Source organism: Terrapene carolina, unplaced genomic scaffold (genome assembly GCF_002925995.2).
Source record: "Terrapene carolina triunguis isolate 2854851 unplaced genomic scaffold, T_m_triunguis-2.0 Scaffold132, whole genome shotgun sequence".
NCBI classification, from domain to species: domain Eukaryota; kingdom Metazoa; phylum Chordata; order Testudines; family Emydidae; genus Terrapene; species Terrapene triunguis.
Genome location: NW_020664483.1, coordinates 23682239 through 23700451, shown reverse-complemented (window position 1 = coordinate 23700451; position 18213 = coordinate 23682239). Strand labels below are relative to the sequence as shown.

Genomic DNA, 18213 nt, shown 5'->3' with positions numbered 1-18213 from the left:
GGGATAGCATGGACGTTGGTACGGTTGGTATCTATATTGCCGTCTTCTGGTCATAGGTGTCTGGAGACCTAAAGACCGGAGGGTTGCCCTTGAGTCCTTCATTGAATGAAGCACGTCGTTCGTGGTAGAAGCAAAAAGTTTGTCACCGTCAAAGGGAAGATCTTCAATGGTGCTCTGAACTTCTCGAGGAAAGAAAGAGGAGGAGAGTCATGAACCCCGTCGCATGACTACTGCTGTGGCGGTCGAACTTGCTGCAGTGTTGGCTACATCGAGGGCCGCTTGAAGAGCAGTGCGTGATATGCTTTGTCCCTCGGAAACCAGAGCTGTGAATTGTTGTTTTTTCTGTTCTGGAATGTCGTCAATAAAATCCATGAATTTATTATAGTTTTTGTGGTCATATTTTGCAAGGACTGCAGTATAATTAGCTATACGAAATTGTAGGGTCGAGGATGCGTATACTTTACGACCAAAGAGGTTCAAGCGTTTGCTGTCCTTGTTGGCTGGGGTGGAACAGGAATACTGTTGTTTGGCCCTTTGGTTCGCGGCATCTACTACCAATGAGTTTGGTGCCGGGTGGGTAAAAAGGAATTCAGAATCCTTTAGAGGGATAAAGTACTTCCTGTCCGCTTGTTTACAGGTAGGTAGGCTTGTAGCTGGAGTCTGCCAGATGGACTTAGCGGGTTCTAAAAGGGCTATGTTGATTGGTAATGCCACCCTAGAGGAAGAAGAGGGCTGTAGGATGTCCGTTAACTCATGCTGTTGTTCAGTGACTACCTCCAAGTTAATTCTCAAGACACTGGCAACTCTTTTAAAGAGGTCTTGGAATTTTGCGTAGTCATCCGACGGTGTTGGAGGAAGGGGAAGTAAGGCTTCTTCAGGCGTTAGCTCCGGCTCTGCTGGAATAGGAGCAGGGCTAGGTTTATCCTGGAAGTGTGACTGTGCTGCCAGGTGTCTCGTGTCACTGGCAGATTCGTCAGGTGGTGGCACTAGACCGGTGTTGCGCCTGGTCGAATTGCCATAGCGCACGTATTCTCGAGGGTACGATGCCCATGGTGTCCAATATTGCCATGGTGGTGGGTAGGGCATAGGTGGTGCCATCCAGGGGTTCACCCCCCAGGAGGCAGGATCCTGAGAGTAGGATGAGGTAGTTTTCTTATAACCTCTATTGACTGGGGTCTGGGAGTGGGAGTCTTGATATGGAGAAAAAACTCCCTGTGGATCAGTTTCCTCCTCACTGGAGGAAGGCTGCTCAGATCCTGACTCAGGCATTGGAGAAGAACAGGCATTCATCAGGGGAGACTGCAGGATAGGTGATACCAATAGATCTGCTGTCTGAGTAAATTGAAATGGTGAGGCTCCTGCGTGAGGTGAAAGCTGTGCAGGGGGAGGTTGCCGTGCGGGAACATTCCTCTGAGCAGGGGTTTTGCCTGTGATCTCCCTGTCAGTCTGCTCCGCGGTTGTCGGTGCCGCGGTCGGTGCCGGGCGGGCAACATCAGCCTGCAGCGGATCAGGCATGTTGTAAAATGTCGGCACCGCGTCCGTCGCGGTGCAGAACGGTGCCATAATAGAGGCAGGCAACTGAAAGCCTGATGCCTCGGCACCGGAGCCTCGCGCCGCCGCCGCAGCCTCAGGCGGCTTTCGCGTGGTTCCTGAGGAGCCCGGCTCATCAAAGTTGCTGAGGCGAGGAAACACGGGCAGGGAGACCGTTGATCTGCCTGAAGAAACCTTGTGCCTCATAACCTTCTTTGGTGAAGAAGGCTGTCCCTTCTTTGTAGATTTTTTCAGTTTTTTTGAGGCGGGGTGGCTGTGGCGGACAGCGGAGCCGGATTCAGCGCCTGGGTCTGAAACTGACCCGATAGACTTTTGCAGGAGGAGCAGTTTAAGTCTAAGCTCCCTGTCCTTCCGTGCCCTGGAACTGAGTTTACAGCAGTGGGCACATTTTTGGGGAATGTGGGCTTCCCCCAAACGTTTTATACACTTTGAGTGGCCATCTGATAGCGGGATAGCCTCCTTACATGTAGAACAGCGCTTGAAACCTGTGGAGCCCGGCATGGCCGAAGCGGCTGCGGCTGACAGAAAAAAAGTTTTTTTGTTTTTTTTTGTAACAGATAAACGAGGTAATTAACTACACTAACAAAGAACTGACAACAAACTAGTTACTAGAAGGGTAACTGTAGCAAGAGTGAGGGATTTCCTAACGAGTCTGCTGAGCTCCGTCTCAGGCCGGGGACGGTAGAGAAGGAACTGAGGAGACCGGCCACGCATGCGTACTATCAACCTAGACTCACAGTGGGGGGCAGCCTCTGAGCATGCGTGGCCGCTATGAGTACTGCTGCAAAAAAATCTCCGAGCAAAGGCGCAGGGACGCACCAACACCTGGAGTGGAGCACCCACAGGGACATCTCTCGAAGAAGAACTGAGCTTGGTTAGTCTGCAGAAGAGAAGAGTGAGGGGGGGGATTTGATAGCAGCCTTCAAGTACCTGAAGGGAGGTTCCAAAGAGGATGGAGCTCAGCAGTTCTCAATGGTGGCAGATGACAGAACAAGAAGCAATGGTTTCAAGTTGCAGTGGGGAAAGTCTAAGTTGGATATTAGGAAACACCATTTTACTAGGAGGCGGGTGGAGCACTGCACCACCTCCCTAGGTAACCCATTCCAATCTCCATCCTTAGAGGTTTTTAAGGCCCAGCTTGACAAAGCCCTGGCTGGGATGATTTAGTTCGTGTTGGTACTGCTTTGAGCAGGGGGTTGGACTAGATGACCTTCTGATGTCTCTTCCAACCCTAATCTTCTATGATTCTATGAAATTAAGTTGACTTAACTTTGTAGTGTAGACATGTCCTTAGTGTGTGGCAGGCTACTGCACTGTAGAATTACATCCTGTCTTGTCCTGCATTAACTCTCTGTGTAAATATGTACAAAATAAGTGCTGATAAGTGCTGACAACAGTGAGCTGTGAGGCTTGAATTTGTAGCCACAGGCAGTAAGAAGGAACTGTGAGGGGGCTGAGGCAGCCCTGCTCTTTTTGCCCTCTGATGGAGGCATCAGGACACAGGGTGCATGTGTCATCCCCAGAGGTACGGCTAATCAAGTCCCCAGCTCAAGTGCACAGGGCACGCACGCACCTAAGGTGAAGGAACTAAAGTGGAAAATATATGTGCACAAGAACTGCCTAACTTTAGGCTCCTACTTACAAAAATCTTGCATTTAATCTCTGTTTTGTCTTCTTCCTCAACTGTAAAATGGGGTATTAATACTTACCTATCTCTCCAGGATATTTGGGGTAAAATTAATTAATATTGTAAAACAATTTAAGATCTTCAGATGAAAGGTGTTATGATTGCAAAAGCTTTATTTTTTGTTGTTTTTGTTAATAGTATTGTGCTAGTGCCTGAGGTTCCCAATCAAGATTGGAGCCCCATTACTCTAGGCTCTGTATCAAAATAAGATATGGCCCCTACCTTAAAGAGTTTACTATCTAGAGCGCCAATCCTGCAAAGCCCTACATATGTGCTTAACTGAATGCACAGTGATCAATCCCACTGAAAAGAAAGCCACATTCATGGGACTGTGTGATGAGCTCACACCAGCCCTGAGGCGCAAGGACACGAGAATGAGAGCTGCCCTGCCATTGGAGAAGCGTGTGGTGATTGCACAGTGGAAGCTGGCTACTTCAGACTGCTACCGATCGGTCGCTAACCAGTTCAGAGTGGGAAAGTCGACTATTGGACTTCTGTTGATGCAAGTGTGCAGGCTCAGTAATCGCATCCTGCTCCGAAAGACCGTGACTCTGGGCAACGTGCGTGACGTGGATGGCTTTGCATATATGAGCTTCCCTAACTGTGGAGGGGCGATCGATGGTATGCACATTCCAATTCTGGCACCAGACTACCTAACCACCGAGTACATTCATCACAAGGGGTATTTCTCAATGGTTCTCCAGGCACTATCGGATCACCGTGGGCATTTCATAGACATTAACTCTGGCTGGTCCGGAAAGGTGCATGACGTATGCATCTTTTGGAACACTGGCCTGTTCGAGAAGCTGCGAGCAGGGATTTTCTTCCCAGACCAGAAGATCACTGTAGGGGAAGTAGAAATGCCCATTGTGATCCTGGGAGACCCCGCCTACCCCTTAATGCCATGGCTCATGAAGCCATCCATGGGGCAACTTGAGAGTAGCAAATAGCAGTTCAACAACAGGCTGAGCAAGTGCAGAATGACTGTGGAGTGTGCATTCGGCCGTTTAAAAGCCCGCTGGCGATGCCTGTATGGGAAGCTGGACATGACCGATAATAATATTCCTATGCTTATAGCCGCATGCTGTACACTCCATATTTGTGAAGGGAAGGGTGAAAGCTTCACTCAGGGCTGGACCACAGAGGCTCAGCGCGAGGAGGCTGAGTTTGAACAGCCGGAGACCGGGGCTATTAGAGGGGCACAGTGCGGGGCCATAAGGATCAGGGATGCTTTGAGGCAGCAATTTGAAGCTGAAAGCCACTAATATTTATTGCTATGCTCGGGATTGCAGTGCTTGTAATGCTAGGATGTGATTGGTGCACATGAGGCAAGAAGGGGCCTTAACATAGCTGTATGTATGTTGCTTTGCAGTGGTCTTTTTGCTTTCACTTAATAAAGATTGCTTTCAAACAAATACAATTCTTTTATTGAAAGACAACAACCAGAGGAGAGAGTGAACTGAAAAAAATCATGGGCAGGGATGGGGGAATGGAAGGAATGTGGGAATGGAAGATCTCAAGAGGAGGAGAGGTCCTGGCATGGCTACAGATTTGTGTATGTCCAGGGATCATAACCAACCTTCTCCTTTGGAGTACGATGCAGCGGGTGCTGTACTTCAGCAGGGCCAAACTGCAGATGGAGGGTGTTGAGTGCAGTGGGTATTGGGAGTTCACACTGCTGGACCGTGAGGAGGGAGGAGTGGAATGCTGAGGGTAGAGAGTGGAGCCAGGAGGTTGATAAGAGTTTGTTGGCGGTGTGAAGGGTATGCATGGGAAAGAGTTTTGCGACAGTGGCTGCAGGGGAGGGCAGACACGGAGCTGCTCGGTTTGAAGAGCTAGTATCACCTGGAGCATGTCCGCTTGGCGCTCCATAACTGTTAAGAGCTGCTCCGTGGCTTCTTTCTGGTGTGCCGCGTTCTCCTTTCGGTCCCTCTTCTCAGTGTCCCACCACTCCTTCAATTCCTTTTTCTCGGTGGCGGAGTGCATCATAATCTCATGCATAAAGTCCTCCTTAGTTCTTCTTGGACGCTTTCTAGTTCTTCGCAACCGTTCTGCCGCCAACAAGGGAGGCTGTCCTCCCAAGGTCATCTCTGTGAAGTTTAAATGCAACATTTTACAGAAGCAGTATTGTTTGCAACACAGACAACACTGTTTCAGTGGTTTGAAACATAGCCAGTATTCACATACCTGACACTACCTGGCTGACCCCAGGCAAGCACACATAAGCCACAAGACCCCCAAAATGGTGAGTAGCTGCAGGGGCAGGGTAAATCACTGTTCCCGGACCCTGCTGTACACTGGGCATGTGGCTCTTGGGCAGCTGGGAAGAGACAGCACTGTAGGGGGGGGTCTGATAATCATTCCTGTCCCCACACTTTCCACAGCAGATGATCATTATGGAAGATATCTCGCTGCTGAGGGTGAGCAGGGCATCAAGGGAGGGTCTTCTCCAAGACTGTGGCTTCCGCCCAGGCCCCTATGCTGCTAGCTTGTGTGCAGCTATGGTGACGGCACGGTGGCGCGGGAAAGTTACCGTTAATGGGGCAAGAAACAAAGCAGCTCTGCCGAGGAACCTGCGGCAGCGGATTGCCCAGTATCTCCATGAGAATTTCCTGGAGATCTCTGAGGGAGATTCCCATGAAGTGAGGGAGTCTATCAACAGCCTGTTCTGCCGCTCAAACTAGGCATGAGGTGGGAGACAAGCCTGCTTTCTGCAACCCTCCTGCCCCCAACAACTTGCTTCAGCAATTCTCCAAATCAGATCCACTTACCAGGGGCCTCCTCTCCTGTTTGCGCTTCGCCAATATCCGACTGCTGTGACTGGCTAGGCTTCTCCAGGGTAGAAAAGAGCTCCTGACTCCATGCATATCTGGCCGCCGAGTTATCCTCTGCCTCTGGGTCCCCCTCCCCCTCTTCATCCAAGATTATCTCCTCCTGGCTCAGTCCACTCTCGACTGGCAACGAAGCCAACGAAGTATCCACAGGGGACTTTGCAGTGGAAGTCAGGTCACCATCGAGTATCGCGTCCAACTCTTTGTATAACCGGCAGCTCGTGGGCGCAGCACTGGAGCGGTAGTTTGCCTCCCACACCTTGTGGTAGGCGTTCCGCAGCTCCTTCACTTTGACCCTGCACTGCAATGTGTCCCAGTCATGGCCCCTTTCTATCATGCATCTAGAAATCTGTCCATAGGTATTAAAATTCCGACGGCTGGAGTGCAGCTGTGACTGCACTGCCTCCTCTCCCCAAATACCAATAAGGTCCAGCAGCTCGGCATTGCTCCAAGCAGGGGATTGCCTGGTGCGTGGAGCAGACATGGCCACCTGAAAAGATGCACTGAGACCATTGCACACATCACAGACCAAACAAGAAGGGGATTTTCAAATTTGCAAAGGAATGTACGGGGTGGGGCTGACGGTTGGTCACCTGAGGGCAGGGCAGTAGAGTTCAAACTGATGGCCAGAGAGGACACTTCCCAGAGGCCAATTGCAGCGCTGTAATCACCACGGTGTCTACACTGGCACAGCAGCGCTGTAGCCACGGCGCAAAAAGCTGTACGCCTATCATTGAGGTGCTTTTTTTAGAGTGCTGCATATGTACAGTTTCTGCACACTAAGTGGCTTGACATAGCCCCCCATCCCTGGGGCTATATCCCCAACGGGACTCCGCTACTAATGACTACTAACTATAATACTAAAACTACAATAACTACGTACAAGAAAAACTCAAAAGAGTCCAAGCAAAAGAAATCACTATGGGGCTTGTGAAAGCAAGGAACATTCCAACACCATCACTAACAGAAAGAAGGAGCTGAGATGGCGCAGGGCCGATGGCGCACAACATACTGGCACATAAGCATGGGGCTCCAGAGCTGGCCCTACAGATACCACTAGAGGAAAAATTTACATTGACCATGCACGTGGGCACGCACACACCTAACATGGAATCGACATAAGGAACAATTTGAAGAAGTCGACTTATTTCAAGCCATGCTGCCAACTGATAACATTCAAAGAACATATATTATCTATTTTCAAAAATTCCAAACTGTGTAATTTTAAAAAGGTGCTTTCTTATACTTTTTATTTTTAAATAATTAAGCACATACATACCTCAGAATGTTCATCTCTTTCATCTATAAGTCTTTTTAAATGTAATGCCATATTTTTCAAGAGAGGCTCGATATATTCTTGTGACAGAATGCTGACATCCATCAACTGCAGATCAAACACATTTTCCTGATTATGAGTTACCTATAAGAGAAAGAAATAATTGTGAAAACAACCTTTATGCGCTATTTAATTATAAGAATGCAAAAGAAGTATAACGAGGAATAATTGGGAGAACTCCTCTTAGCTCTGGTCTCCCAACTCAATTTATCCTCTGTGGGTTCTAATACATTAGAAAATGTCTGACAATAAAAAATATGTTAAGTTGTATTTGATGGAATAGTTTCTTTACCCACAATGAAAACCTGGAAAGCAGCTCAATTAGGCCTAGCAGCAACTACAGATAAAATATTAGGAGGGAGTTGGGAGGCTGGCAAACCTGAGGTGGGGGGAGCCGGACAGGTAGGAAAGGCTCAGGGAAAGAGGCAGCAGGTCTAGGAAGGAACAGACCTTGGCTGCTGATTAGAGGGTCCCTGAGCTGGAACCTGGAACAGAGGGTGGGCCCAGGTTCTCTTACCAGCCACTGGGGAAGTGGCACCAGCTGGTCAGGGTATAGGAAGACTGCCTGAGCCTTTTCATAAAAGACTTTGATACCCTGGAAGGGGAGGACCATAGTGACCTGGCCAGAGGGCCAAATCACGAAGAAGCGGCAGCAGCTTCTGGAGCGAGAGAGTGGCTGCAGACTGAAAGAGTGAGACGGAAAGACAGAGTGCAATTGCAGAAAGGGGCGTCGGCCTCGCAGAGCTAATCCCCAGAACCACCAGGAAGAGGCACCATCCAGTGATGAGTAGAGTATCCAGTCACAAGAAAGCAAACATTTCTAGTCTCATACAAAAGATTTGATTTAAGAAGCCACATCTTTGTGAACAGCATAAAAGAACACTATGAATAAGTTATCTAACATCCCTATTTTAAAATGAAACATTAATCAATCAATATTAACATCCACCAGTATTTCATTTCAGCAACATAAAAATGGAACAAAAGTGGTAAAATACAACCCTGGTAGCCTGGGGCATGATAGATGCTGCACCATGCTGCCATGTGGGAGACCTACACTTAAGAGTGACCTCAAGATGACGTAATAAAATCAATTCATTCTTCTTCCTGGCTATGTTGAGTTTGAAGTTAAAGTACAGCCTGACTGCTTGTTTTCTTCTTGTACCAGGTTAAGAGCCTTATTCACAAGGTGAGCATAGTTGCAATAAGAAAAGGATGGGTATGGTATGTTTATTTGGGAAAAAATATGCTTGTAACTTAGAATGAATGGAAACTTTAAGAGTTCCAGACTTATGAAACCCCAGACTCCCATGCGGTCAATTTCTCCTTCCTGTCTTACCAGACCTCTGTGCTGAGTTCAGATAAAGTTAGGAAGGCTTACAGACAGCAACAGAAACAGCAGGTAGCTGACAGAGCTGGGAAATTCCATTATCTATTCTTGGCAGAGCTTCTTAATGTAATGGCAAAATAAGGGAATAACTTAACATATTGTCTGTAGAAATTTGCAATCTGCACTATAGTGCACAGGTAATTATCATGTGTGGTTGCTTAGCTAAATGGATCTGAACAAATATTACTGGAAATTCAATGAGGCTTGTTCATTTAAAATTTGGTGATTACATTAAATCTATAGGTTTAAAAAAGCGATTTCAGACCTCTTACCTGAAAAACTCAACTCATATTTAATGATAGAGTAGCTACCAGTCCTCCAAAATATATACATATTCCCCAGGAAACACAAGATACACGCATATTTCTTGAGGCAAAAAAGATTACTCACTAAGGGCTAGATCCTGAGAATCGATTAATCCAGGTATCAGGGGGTAGCCGTGTTAGTCTGTATCTACAAAAACAACAAGGAGTCTGGTGGCACCTTAAAGACTAACAGATTTATTTGGGCATGAGCTTTCGTGAGTAAAAACCTCACTTCTTCGGATGCATAGAGTGAAAGTTACAGATGCAGGCATTATATACTGACACATGGAGAGCAGGGAGTTACTTCGCAAGTGGAGAACCAGTGTTGACAGGACCAATTCAATCAGGGTGGATGTAGTCCACTCCCAATAATAGATGAGGAGGTGTCAATTCCAGGAGAGGAAAAGCTGCTTCTGTAATGAGCCAGCCACTCCCAGTCCCTATTCAAGCCCAGATAAATGGTGTTGAATTTGCAAATGAATTTTAGTTCTGCTGTTTCTCTTTGAAGTCTGTTTCTGAAGTTTTTTTGTTCAATGATAGTGACTTTTAAATCTGTAATAGAATGACCAGGGAGATTGAAGTGTTCACTTACTGGCTTATGTATGTTACCATTCCTGATGTCCGATTTGTGTCCATTTATTCTTTTGCGGAGGGACTGTCCGGTTTGGCCAATGTACATGGCAGAGGGGCACATTGCTGGCACATGATGGCATATATAACATTAGTGGATGTGCAGGTGAATGAGCCCTTGATGGTGTGGCTGATGTGGTTGGGTCCTCTGATGCTGTTGCCAGAGTAGATATGGGGACAGAGTAGGCAACAAGGTTTGCCACAGGGATAGGTTCCTGGGTTGGTGTTTCTGTGGTGTGGTGTGTAGTTGCTGGTGAGTATTTGCTTCAGGTTGGGGGGTTGTCTGTAAGCGAGGACTGGCCTGCCTCCCAAGGTCTGTGAGAGTGAGGGATCATTTTCCAGGATAGGTTGTAGATCATGGATAATGCGCTGGAGAGGTTTTAGCTGGGGGCTGTATGTGATGGCCAGTGGTGTTCTGTTATTGTCCTTGTTGGGCCTGTCCTGTAGTAGGTGATTTCTGGGTACCCGTCTTGCTCTGTCAATCTGTTTCCTCACTTCCCCAGGTGGGTATTGTAGTTTTACGAATGCTTGATAAAGATCTTGTAAGTGTTTGTCTCTGTCTGAGGGGTTGGAGCAAATTCGGTTGTATCTTAGGGCTTGGCTGTAGACAATGGATCGTGTGATGTGTCTTGGATGGAAGCTGGAGGCATGTAGGTACTATAGCGGTCAGTAGGTTTCCGGTATAGGATCGTGTTTATGTGACCATCACTTATTTGCACTGTAGTGTCCAGGAAGTGGATCTCTTGTGTGGACTGGTCCAGGCTGAGGTTGATGGTGGGGTGGAAATTGTTGAAGTCCAGGTGGAATTCTTCAAGGGCCTCCTTTCCGTGGGTCCATATGATGAAGATGTCATCAATGTAGCGCAAGTAGAGGAGGGGCACTAGGGGACGAGAGTTGAGGAAGCGTTGTTCTATGTTGGCATACTGTGGGTCCATGCGGGTACCCATAGCAGTGCCACTGACTTGAAGGTATAAGTTGTCCCCAAATCTGAAGTGGTTGTGGGTGAGGACAAAGTCACAAAGCTCAGCCACCAGGCGTGCTGTGGCCTCATCAGGGATACTGTTCCTGACAGCTTGTAGTCCATCCTCATTTGGAATATTGGTATAAAGTGCTTCTACATCCATGGTGGCCAGGATGGTGTTTTCAGGAAGAACATCAATGCATTGTAGTTTCCTCAGGAAGTCGGTGGTGTCTCGAAGATAGCTGGGAGTGCTGGTAGCGTAGGGTCTGAGGAGAGAGTTCAAATAGCCAGATAATCCTGCTGTAAGAGTGCCAATGCCTGAGATGATGGGGCATCCAGGGTTTCCGGGTTTATGGATCTTGGGTAGCAGATAGAATACCCCTGGTCGGGGTTCTGAGGGTGTGTCCATGTAGATTTGTTCCCGTACTGTAGCTGGGAATTTCTTGAGCAGATGGTGTAGTTTCTTTTGGTATTCCTCAGTGGGATCAGAGGATAGTGGCCTGTAGAATGTGGTCTTGGAGAGTTGCCTGGCAGCCTCCTGTTCATAATCCGACCTGTTCATTATGACTACAGCACCTCCTTTGTCAGCCCCTTTGATGATAATGTCAGAGTTGTTTCTGAGGCTGTGGATGGCATTGCGTTCTGTACGGCTGAGGTTATGGGACAAGTGATGTTGTTTGTCCACAATTTCAGCCTGTGCACGTCTGCGGAAACACTCTATGTAAAGGTCCAGTCTGTCATTTCAACCGTCAGGAGGAGTCCATGCAGAGTTCTTCTTCTTGTAGTGTTGATAGGAGGGTTCCTGTGGGTCAGTGCACTGTTCAGTGGTGCGTTGAAAATATTCCTTGAGTCGGAGACGACGAAAGTAGGCTTCCAGATCACTGCAGAACTGTATCGAGTTCGTGGGGATGGTGGGACAGAAAGAGAGTCCCCGAGATAGGACAGACTCTTCTGCTGGGCTAAGTGTGTGGTTGGAAAGATTGACAATGTTGTTAGATGAGTTGAGGGTACCATTGTTGTAGCCCCCTGTGGCAGGTATTAGTTTAGATAGCTTACTGTCCTTTTTCCTCTGTAGAGAAGTGAAGTGTGCATTGTAAATGGCTTGTCTCATTTTTGTAAAGTCCAGCCACGTGGAAGTTTGTGTGGAAGGTTGGTATTGTATGAGAGTCTCCAGTTCTGAGAGCTCATTCTTGATCTTCTCCTGTCTGCTGTACAGGATGCTGATCAGGTAGTTCCTCAGTTTCTTTGAGAGTGTGTGGCACAGTCTCTCACCATAGTCAGTGTAGTATGTTGATTGCAATGGATTTTTTACCTTCAGTCCTTTTGGTATGATGTCCATCTGTTTGCATTTGGAGAGGAAGATGATGTCTGTCTGTATCTGTGCAAGTTTTTTGTTTTTTGATTAATCCAGGGACATCTGTGTGCTCGCATACAGCACAGTTGACGTCAATGGTACCAACTAGGTGGATCCATTTATACAATCTAGGTCTAAACTATTATTTTGTTCCTTTAATCCCTGTATACAGCCCAATACACACATTGCTTTAAAGAACCATATTTTTAACAAATCACTTTTATTTCTGATTCAGTTCATACTAATATATTTGTACTAGACAGAACTGAATTTCACATTACATATACTAGTATGAACTGGCTGAAGAGATCTCTGAGCGTTTAGCAATTATGTGTGAGAACTCATGGAGGATGGGAGAGATACCAGAGGAATATAAAAAGGAAAATATAGTACCTATGTATAAAAAGGAGAATAAGGACAACCCAGGGAATTATAAACCAGTGATCTTAACTTCTGTACCCAGAAAGATAATAGAGCAAACAAACAATTTGTAAGATAATATGGTGATAAGTAACCATCAACATAAATTGTCAAGAACAAATCACATCAAACCAACTTATATTCTTCTTTGACAGGGGAACAACATTTGTGGATAGGATGGAAGCAGTAGATGTGATATAGCTTGACTTTAGTAAGGCTTTTGATACTGTCTCACATAACTTTCTCATAAGAAAACTAGAGATATATAGTTTAGATGACCCTACTATAAAGAGGGTGCACAACTGGTTGGAAAAATCATATGAAGAGTAGTTATCAATGGTTCACAGTCAAGCTGGAAGGACGTATCAAGTAGAGTCACACAGGGACCTGTCCTGGGTTCGATTCTATTCAATATTCAATAGCTTCATAAATTATTTGGATAACGGCACAGAGAGTACACCTGTAAAGTTTGAGAACAATACCAAGCTGGGAAGGATTGCAAGTGTTTTGGAGGACAGGATTAGAATTCAAAACGATCTTGACAAACTGGAAACATGGGCTGAAATAAACAGGATGAAATTCAATAAGGACAAATGCAAAGTTCCACACTTAGGAAAGAATAATTAATTACAAAAATACAAAATGGGAAATGACTATCTATGAAGGAGTACTGCTATAAAGGATTTAGGAGTTATACTGGATCACAAATTAAATATGAGTCAATAATGTAATACTGTTGCAAAAAAAGCAAATATCATTCTGGGATGTTGTAGTGGGGCGGCTGCCCCACTCCAGTAGGTAGGGATTAAAAGCAGACCTGGAGAGGGCTGCGGCTGGGAAAAGTAGTGAGAGCAGCTGAGTGAGTAGCTGACCACAGGCATGGCCAGCTCAATCAGGGCCCAGCTGGCCCTGATAAGAGGGCGGTGAGCCAGGAGCTGAGGAGTCTCACTCTAGCCCTGGAGTAGCTAGTCCAATAGAGAGAGGGGAGGAGTTGATGGAGATAGCATCAGTACTCGACCCGGGAGGATACAGGATGGCACTAGGGGGACTATAAGGGAAAATAGAAACAGACAGGAGTTACGACTACAGGGAACAGGGGATAGATTTGAAGATCGCACTGTCACCAGGCAAAGGCAGGTTTATGTGATTGGAGACTCCTTACTGAGGAGGTTAGACAGGCCTGTGACCAGAGCAGACCCAGAAAACAGAAGGGTGTGCTGTCTGCCGGGCACTAAGATACGGGATGTGGACCTGCGGTTGAAAAGGATCCTAAAAGGAGCAGGTAAGAACCCCTTGATCGTCCTTCACGTAGGAACGAATGACACGGCTAGGTTCTCGCTAGAGAGAATCAAGGGAGATTATGCCAGACTGGGGAAGACGCTTAAGGAAGTTGAGGCTCAGATTATCTTCAGTGGGATTCTGCCTGTTCCTAGAGAAGGACAGCAAAGGGCTGACAGAATTTTGAGGATAAATAGCTGGCTAAGGGAGTGGTGTTATAAGGAGGGCTTTGGGATGTATGGCCACTGGGAGGCTTTCGGGGACAGACAGCTGTTCTCACGGGATGGACTTCACCTGAGTAGGGAAGGAAATAGACTTCTGGAGGGAGGCTGGCTCATCTCATCAAAAGGGCTTTAAACTATAAATTTGGGGGAGACGGTTGGGAGATGTTCAGTTAATCTCCACGCCAGATTCCAACACTGAAAAGGAGTGTGAAGAGATAAGCACAGATATAGGTAGGGGTAGGGGATTGGACATAAGAAGGAGGGGGCAGATGGACAGTACGGGGTCCGTACCAAATTGCATAACTAATGGGAGAAAGGATAGACAGCATACAGTAAGATGTTTATACACCAATGCGAGAAGCCTAGGTAACAAAATGGAGGAATTGGAGCTCCTGGTCCAAGAAATGAAACCTGATATCATAGGAATAACCGAAACGTGGTGGAACGGTAGTCATGACTGGAGTACAGGTATGGAAGGGTATGTGCTGTTTAGGAATGACCGGAAAAAAGGTAAAGGTGGGGGAGTGGCATTGTATGTCAATAATGAGGTAAAATGTAAAGAAATAATAAGTGATGGAATGGATAAGACGGAGTCTGTCTGGGCAATAATTACACTGGGTAAAAGAACTACTAGAGCCTCCCCTGAGATAGTGCTTGGGCTGTGCTATAGACCGCCGGGATCTAGCCTGGATGCGGACAGAGAACTATTTAATGTTTTTAGGGATGTAAAAACTAATAAGAACTGTGTAATCATGGGGGACTTTAACTTCCCAGATATAGATTGGGGAACAAATGCTAGTAACAATAATAGGGCTCAGATGTTCCTAGACATGCTAGCTGATGAATTCCTTCATCAAGTAGTAGCTGAACCGACGAGGGGGGATGCCATTTTAGATTTGGTGCTGGTGAGTAGTGAGGACCTCATTGACGAAATGGTTGTAGGGGACAACCTTGGCTCGAGTGACCATGAGCTCATTCGGTTTAAACTAAATGGAAGGATTAACAGAAATAAAACTGTGACTAAGGTTTACAATTTCAAAAAGGCCAACTTTAATAAATTAAGGCAACTACTTAGGGAAGTGGATTGGGCTAACATACTTAGGGATCTAAAGGCAGATGACGCCTGGGATTATTTCAAGTTGAAGTTGCACAAGCTGTCCGAGGCCTGTATCCCGAGAAAGGGAAAACGGTTAGTAGGCAGGAGATTTAGACCTAGCTGGATGAGCGGGCGTCTCAAAGGGGAAATTAAGAAAAAACAGAAAGCGTACAAAGAATGGAAGAGGGGAGGGATCAGCAAGGAAACCTACCCTTATTGAGGTCAGAGCATGTAGGGATGCAGTGAGAAAGGCCAAAAGCCGTGTAGAGTTGGACCTTGCGAGGGGAATTAAATCCAATAGTAAGAGGTTTTATAGTCATATAAATAGGAAGAAAACAAAGAAAGAGGAAGTGGGACCACTGAAGAATGTAGATGGAGTGGAAATTAAGGATAATCTAGGCATGGCACAATATCTAAATGAATATTTTGCATCAGTCTTTAATAAGGCTAATGAAGGGTTTAGGAATAGAGGGAGCAGGACAGAGGGGAATAAAGGAGGGGGGATTGACATTACAGTATTAGAGGTGGAAGCCAATCTTCACCAGCTAAACAGGACTAAATCGGGCGGACCGGATGATCTTCATCTGAGAATATTGAAGGAACTGGCGCGAGAAATTGCAAGCCCCTTAGCGATAATTTTTAATGAATCTGTAAACTCGGGGGTGGTACCGTTGGACTGGAAAATAGCTAATGTAGTTCCTATTTTCAAGAAGGGGGAAAAAAGTGACCCGGATAACTACAGGCCTGTTAGTTTAACATCTGTAGTATGCAAGGTCTTGGAAAAAATTTTGAAGGAGAAAGTAGTTAAGGACCTTGAGGTGAATGGCAATTGGGACAAATTACAACATGGGTTTACGAAAGGCAGATCGTGCCAAACCAACCTGATCTCCTTCTTTGAGAAAGTAACAGACCTTTTAGATAAAGGAAATGCGGTGAATCTAATATACCTCAATTTTAGTAAAGCGTTTGATACTGTACCGCATGAGGAATTATTGGTTAAATTGGAAAAGATGGGGATCGATATGAAAATCCAGAGGTGGGTAAAGAACTGGTTAAAGGGGAGACTGCAGCGGGTAGTACTGAAAGGTGAACTGTCAGGTTGGAGGGAGGTCACCAGTGGGGTTCCTCAAGGTTCTGTTTTGGGTCCGATTTTATTTAATCTATTTATTACTGACCTCGGAACAGAATGTAGGAGTGGGCTTATAAAGTTTGCGGATGACACAAAGTTGGGAGGTATTGCCAATTCGGAGAAGGATCGGGATATTCTGCAGGGAGACTTGGATGACCTTGTAAATTGGAGTAATAATAATAGGATGAGATTTAATAGTGAGAAGTGTAAGGTGATGCATTTAGGGATGACTAACAAGAATTTTAGTTATAAGCTAGGGACGCATCGGTTGGAAGTGACGGAGGAGGAGAAGGACCTCGGAGTCCTGGTTGATCGCAGGATGACTATGAGCCGGCAATGTGACGTGGCTGTGAAAAAAGCTAATGCGATCTTGGGATGCATTAGGCGAGGTATTTCTAGTAGGGATAAGGAGGTGCTGCTTCCGCTATACAAGGCGCTGGTGAGACCTCATTTGGAGTACTGTTGTGCAGTTCTGGTCTCCTATGTTTAAAAAGGATGAACTCAAACTGGAACGGGTACAGAGAAGGGCCACTAGGATGATCCGAGGAATGGAAAACCTTTCCTATGAAAGGAGACTCGAGGAGCTCGGTTTGTTTAGCCTAACCAAAAGAAGGCTGAGGGGGGATATGATTGCTCTCTTTAAATATATCAAAGGGATAAATACCAGGGAGGGAGAGGAATTATTTCAGCTCAGTACTAAAGTGGACACGAGAACGAATGGATATAAACCGGGCGTGGGGAAGTTTAGGCTTGAAATTAGACGAAGGTTTCTAACCGTCAGAGGGTGAAATTTTGGAACAGCCTTCCGAGGGAAACGGTGGGGGCGAAAGACCTCTCTGGCTTCAAGATTAGGCTAGATAAGTTTATGGAGGGAATGGTTTGATGGGATAACGGGATTTTAGTCAATTAGGCAATAACGTGCCATCGCTGGTAAAATGGGGGTCCGGCTGGAGAATCTTGCCTGTATGCTCGGGATTCTACTGATCGCCATATTTGGGGTCGGGAAGGAATTTTCCTCCTGGGTAGATTGGCAGAGGCCCTGGAGGTTTTTCGCCTTCCTCCGCAGCATAGGGCAGGGGTCGCAAGCTGGAGGATTCTCTGCGACTTGAAGTCTTTAAATCACGATCTGGAGACTTCAACAGCTGAGTTAAGGGAAAGTGGGTGGGTCAGCTTTTGTGGCCTGCATCATGCGGGAGGTCAGACTAGATGACCATAATGGTCCCTTCTGACCTTAAAGTCTATGAGTCTATGAGTAAAATGGGAAATGACTATCTATGAAGGAAGGAGTTATACTGGATCACAAATTAAATATGAGTCAACAATGTAATACTGTTGCAAAAAAAGCAAAGATCATTCTGAGATGTTGTAGTGAGGCGGCTGCCCCAATCCAGTAGGTAGGGATTAAAAGCAGACCTGGAGAGGGCTGCGGCTGGGAAAAGTAGTGAGAGCAGCTGAGTGAGTAGCTGACCACAGGCATGGCCAGCTCAATCAGGGCCCAGCTGGCCCTGATAAGAGGGCGGTGAGCCAGGAGCTGAGGAGTCTCACTCTAGCCCTGGAGTGGGAAGGGCTAGCTACCTAAGAGCAAGGTACCTGGAGTAGAGCAGTGTTGGGAAAGGGCAAGAGGAGCTGGGGAGCTCCAGCCTGGTAAACCCCCAGGCTGAAGGCCTTGGTGAAGGCCTACAAAGGTACTGGGGCTACAGAGGTGCAGCCCGGGAATAGGCAGAGGCAGCTGGTCCTACCCCTTGCCATTATAGACTGCAGACTGCAATGGGAAAGGGGACTAGATGATGATTGGCGGTAGCCACTGAGGCAAGGTGGGTTTAGAAGGTTGGGGTTCCCTTGGGAGGGGAGACCCAGAGTAAGGGGGTACTGCTGGGGGCAGAACCCTGAGGAAAGGGGAACCAGGGTCCAGCAAGGACATGGGGCCTAAGGCAGAGGTGCTCCGGAGCTGGAGTTGAGCTAATTCCCAAGATGACCAGCCACGACAGTGAGTCATCGCTTTGCTACAGATGTATTAGCAG

The 18213-nt window shown here is 46.6% G+C and overlaps 1 protein-coding gene across 7 annotated transcripts in view; it reads right to left on the bottom strand.

Annotated features, from left to right (window-relative positions):
* The window catches only part of CCDC88A (coiled-coil domain containing 88A), a 367236-nt gene that overhangs the window by 207171 nt on the left and 141852 nt on the right, over positions 1-18213 (bottom strand). For all 7 annotated transcript variants that reach the window (XR_002908971.3, XM_024215537.3, XM_024215545.3 and 4 more), the window contains one exon: positions 7349-7489. Coding sequence is in view for 6 of the 7 variants with exons in the window: in XM_024215537.3 (XP_024071305.2) it covers positions 7349-7489 (141 nt within the window). In the remaining variant the exon portion in view is untranslated. The remainder of the gene's footprint in view (positions 1-7348; positions 7490-18213) is intronic.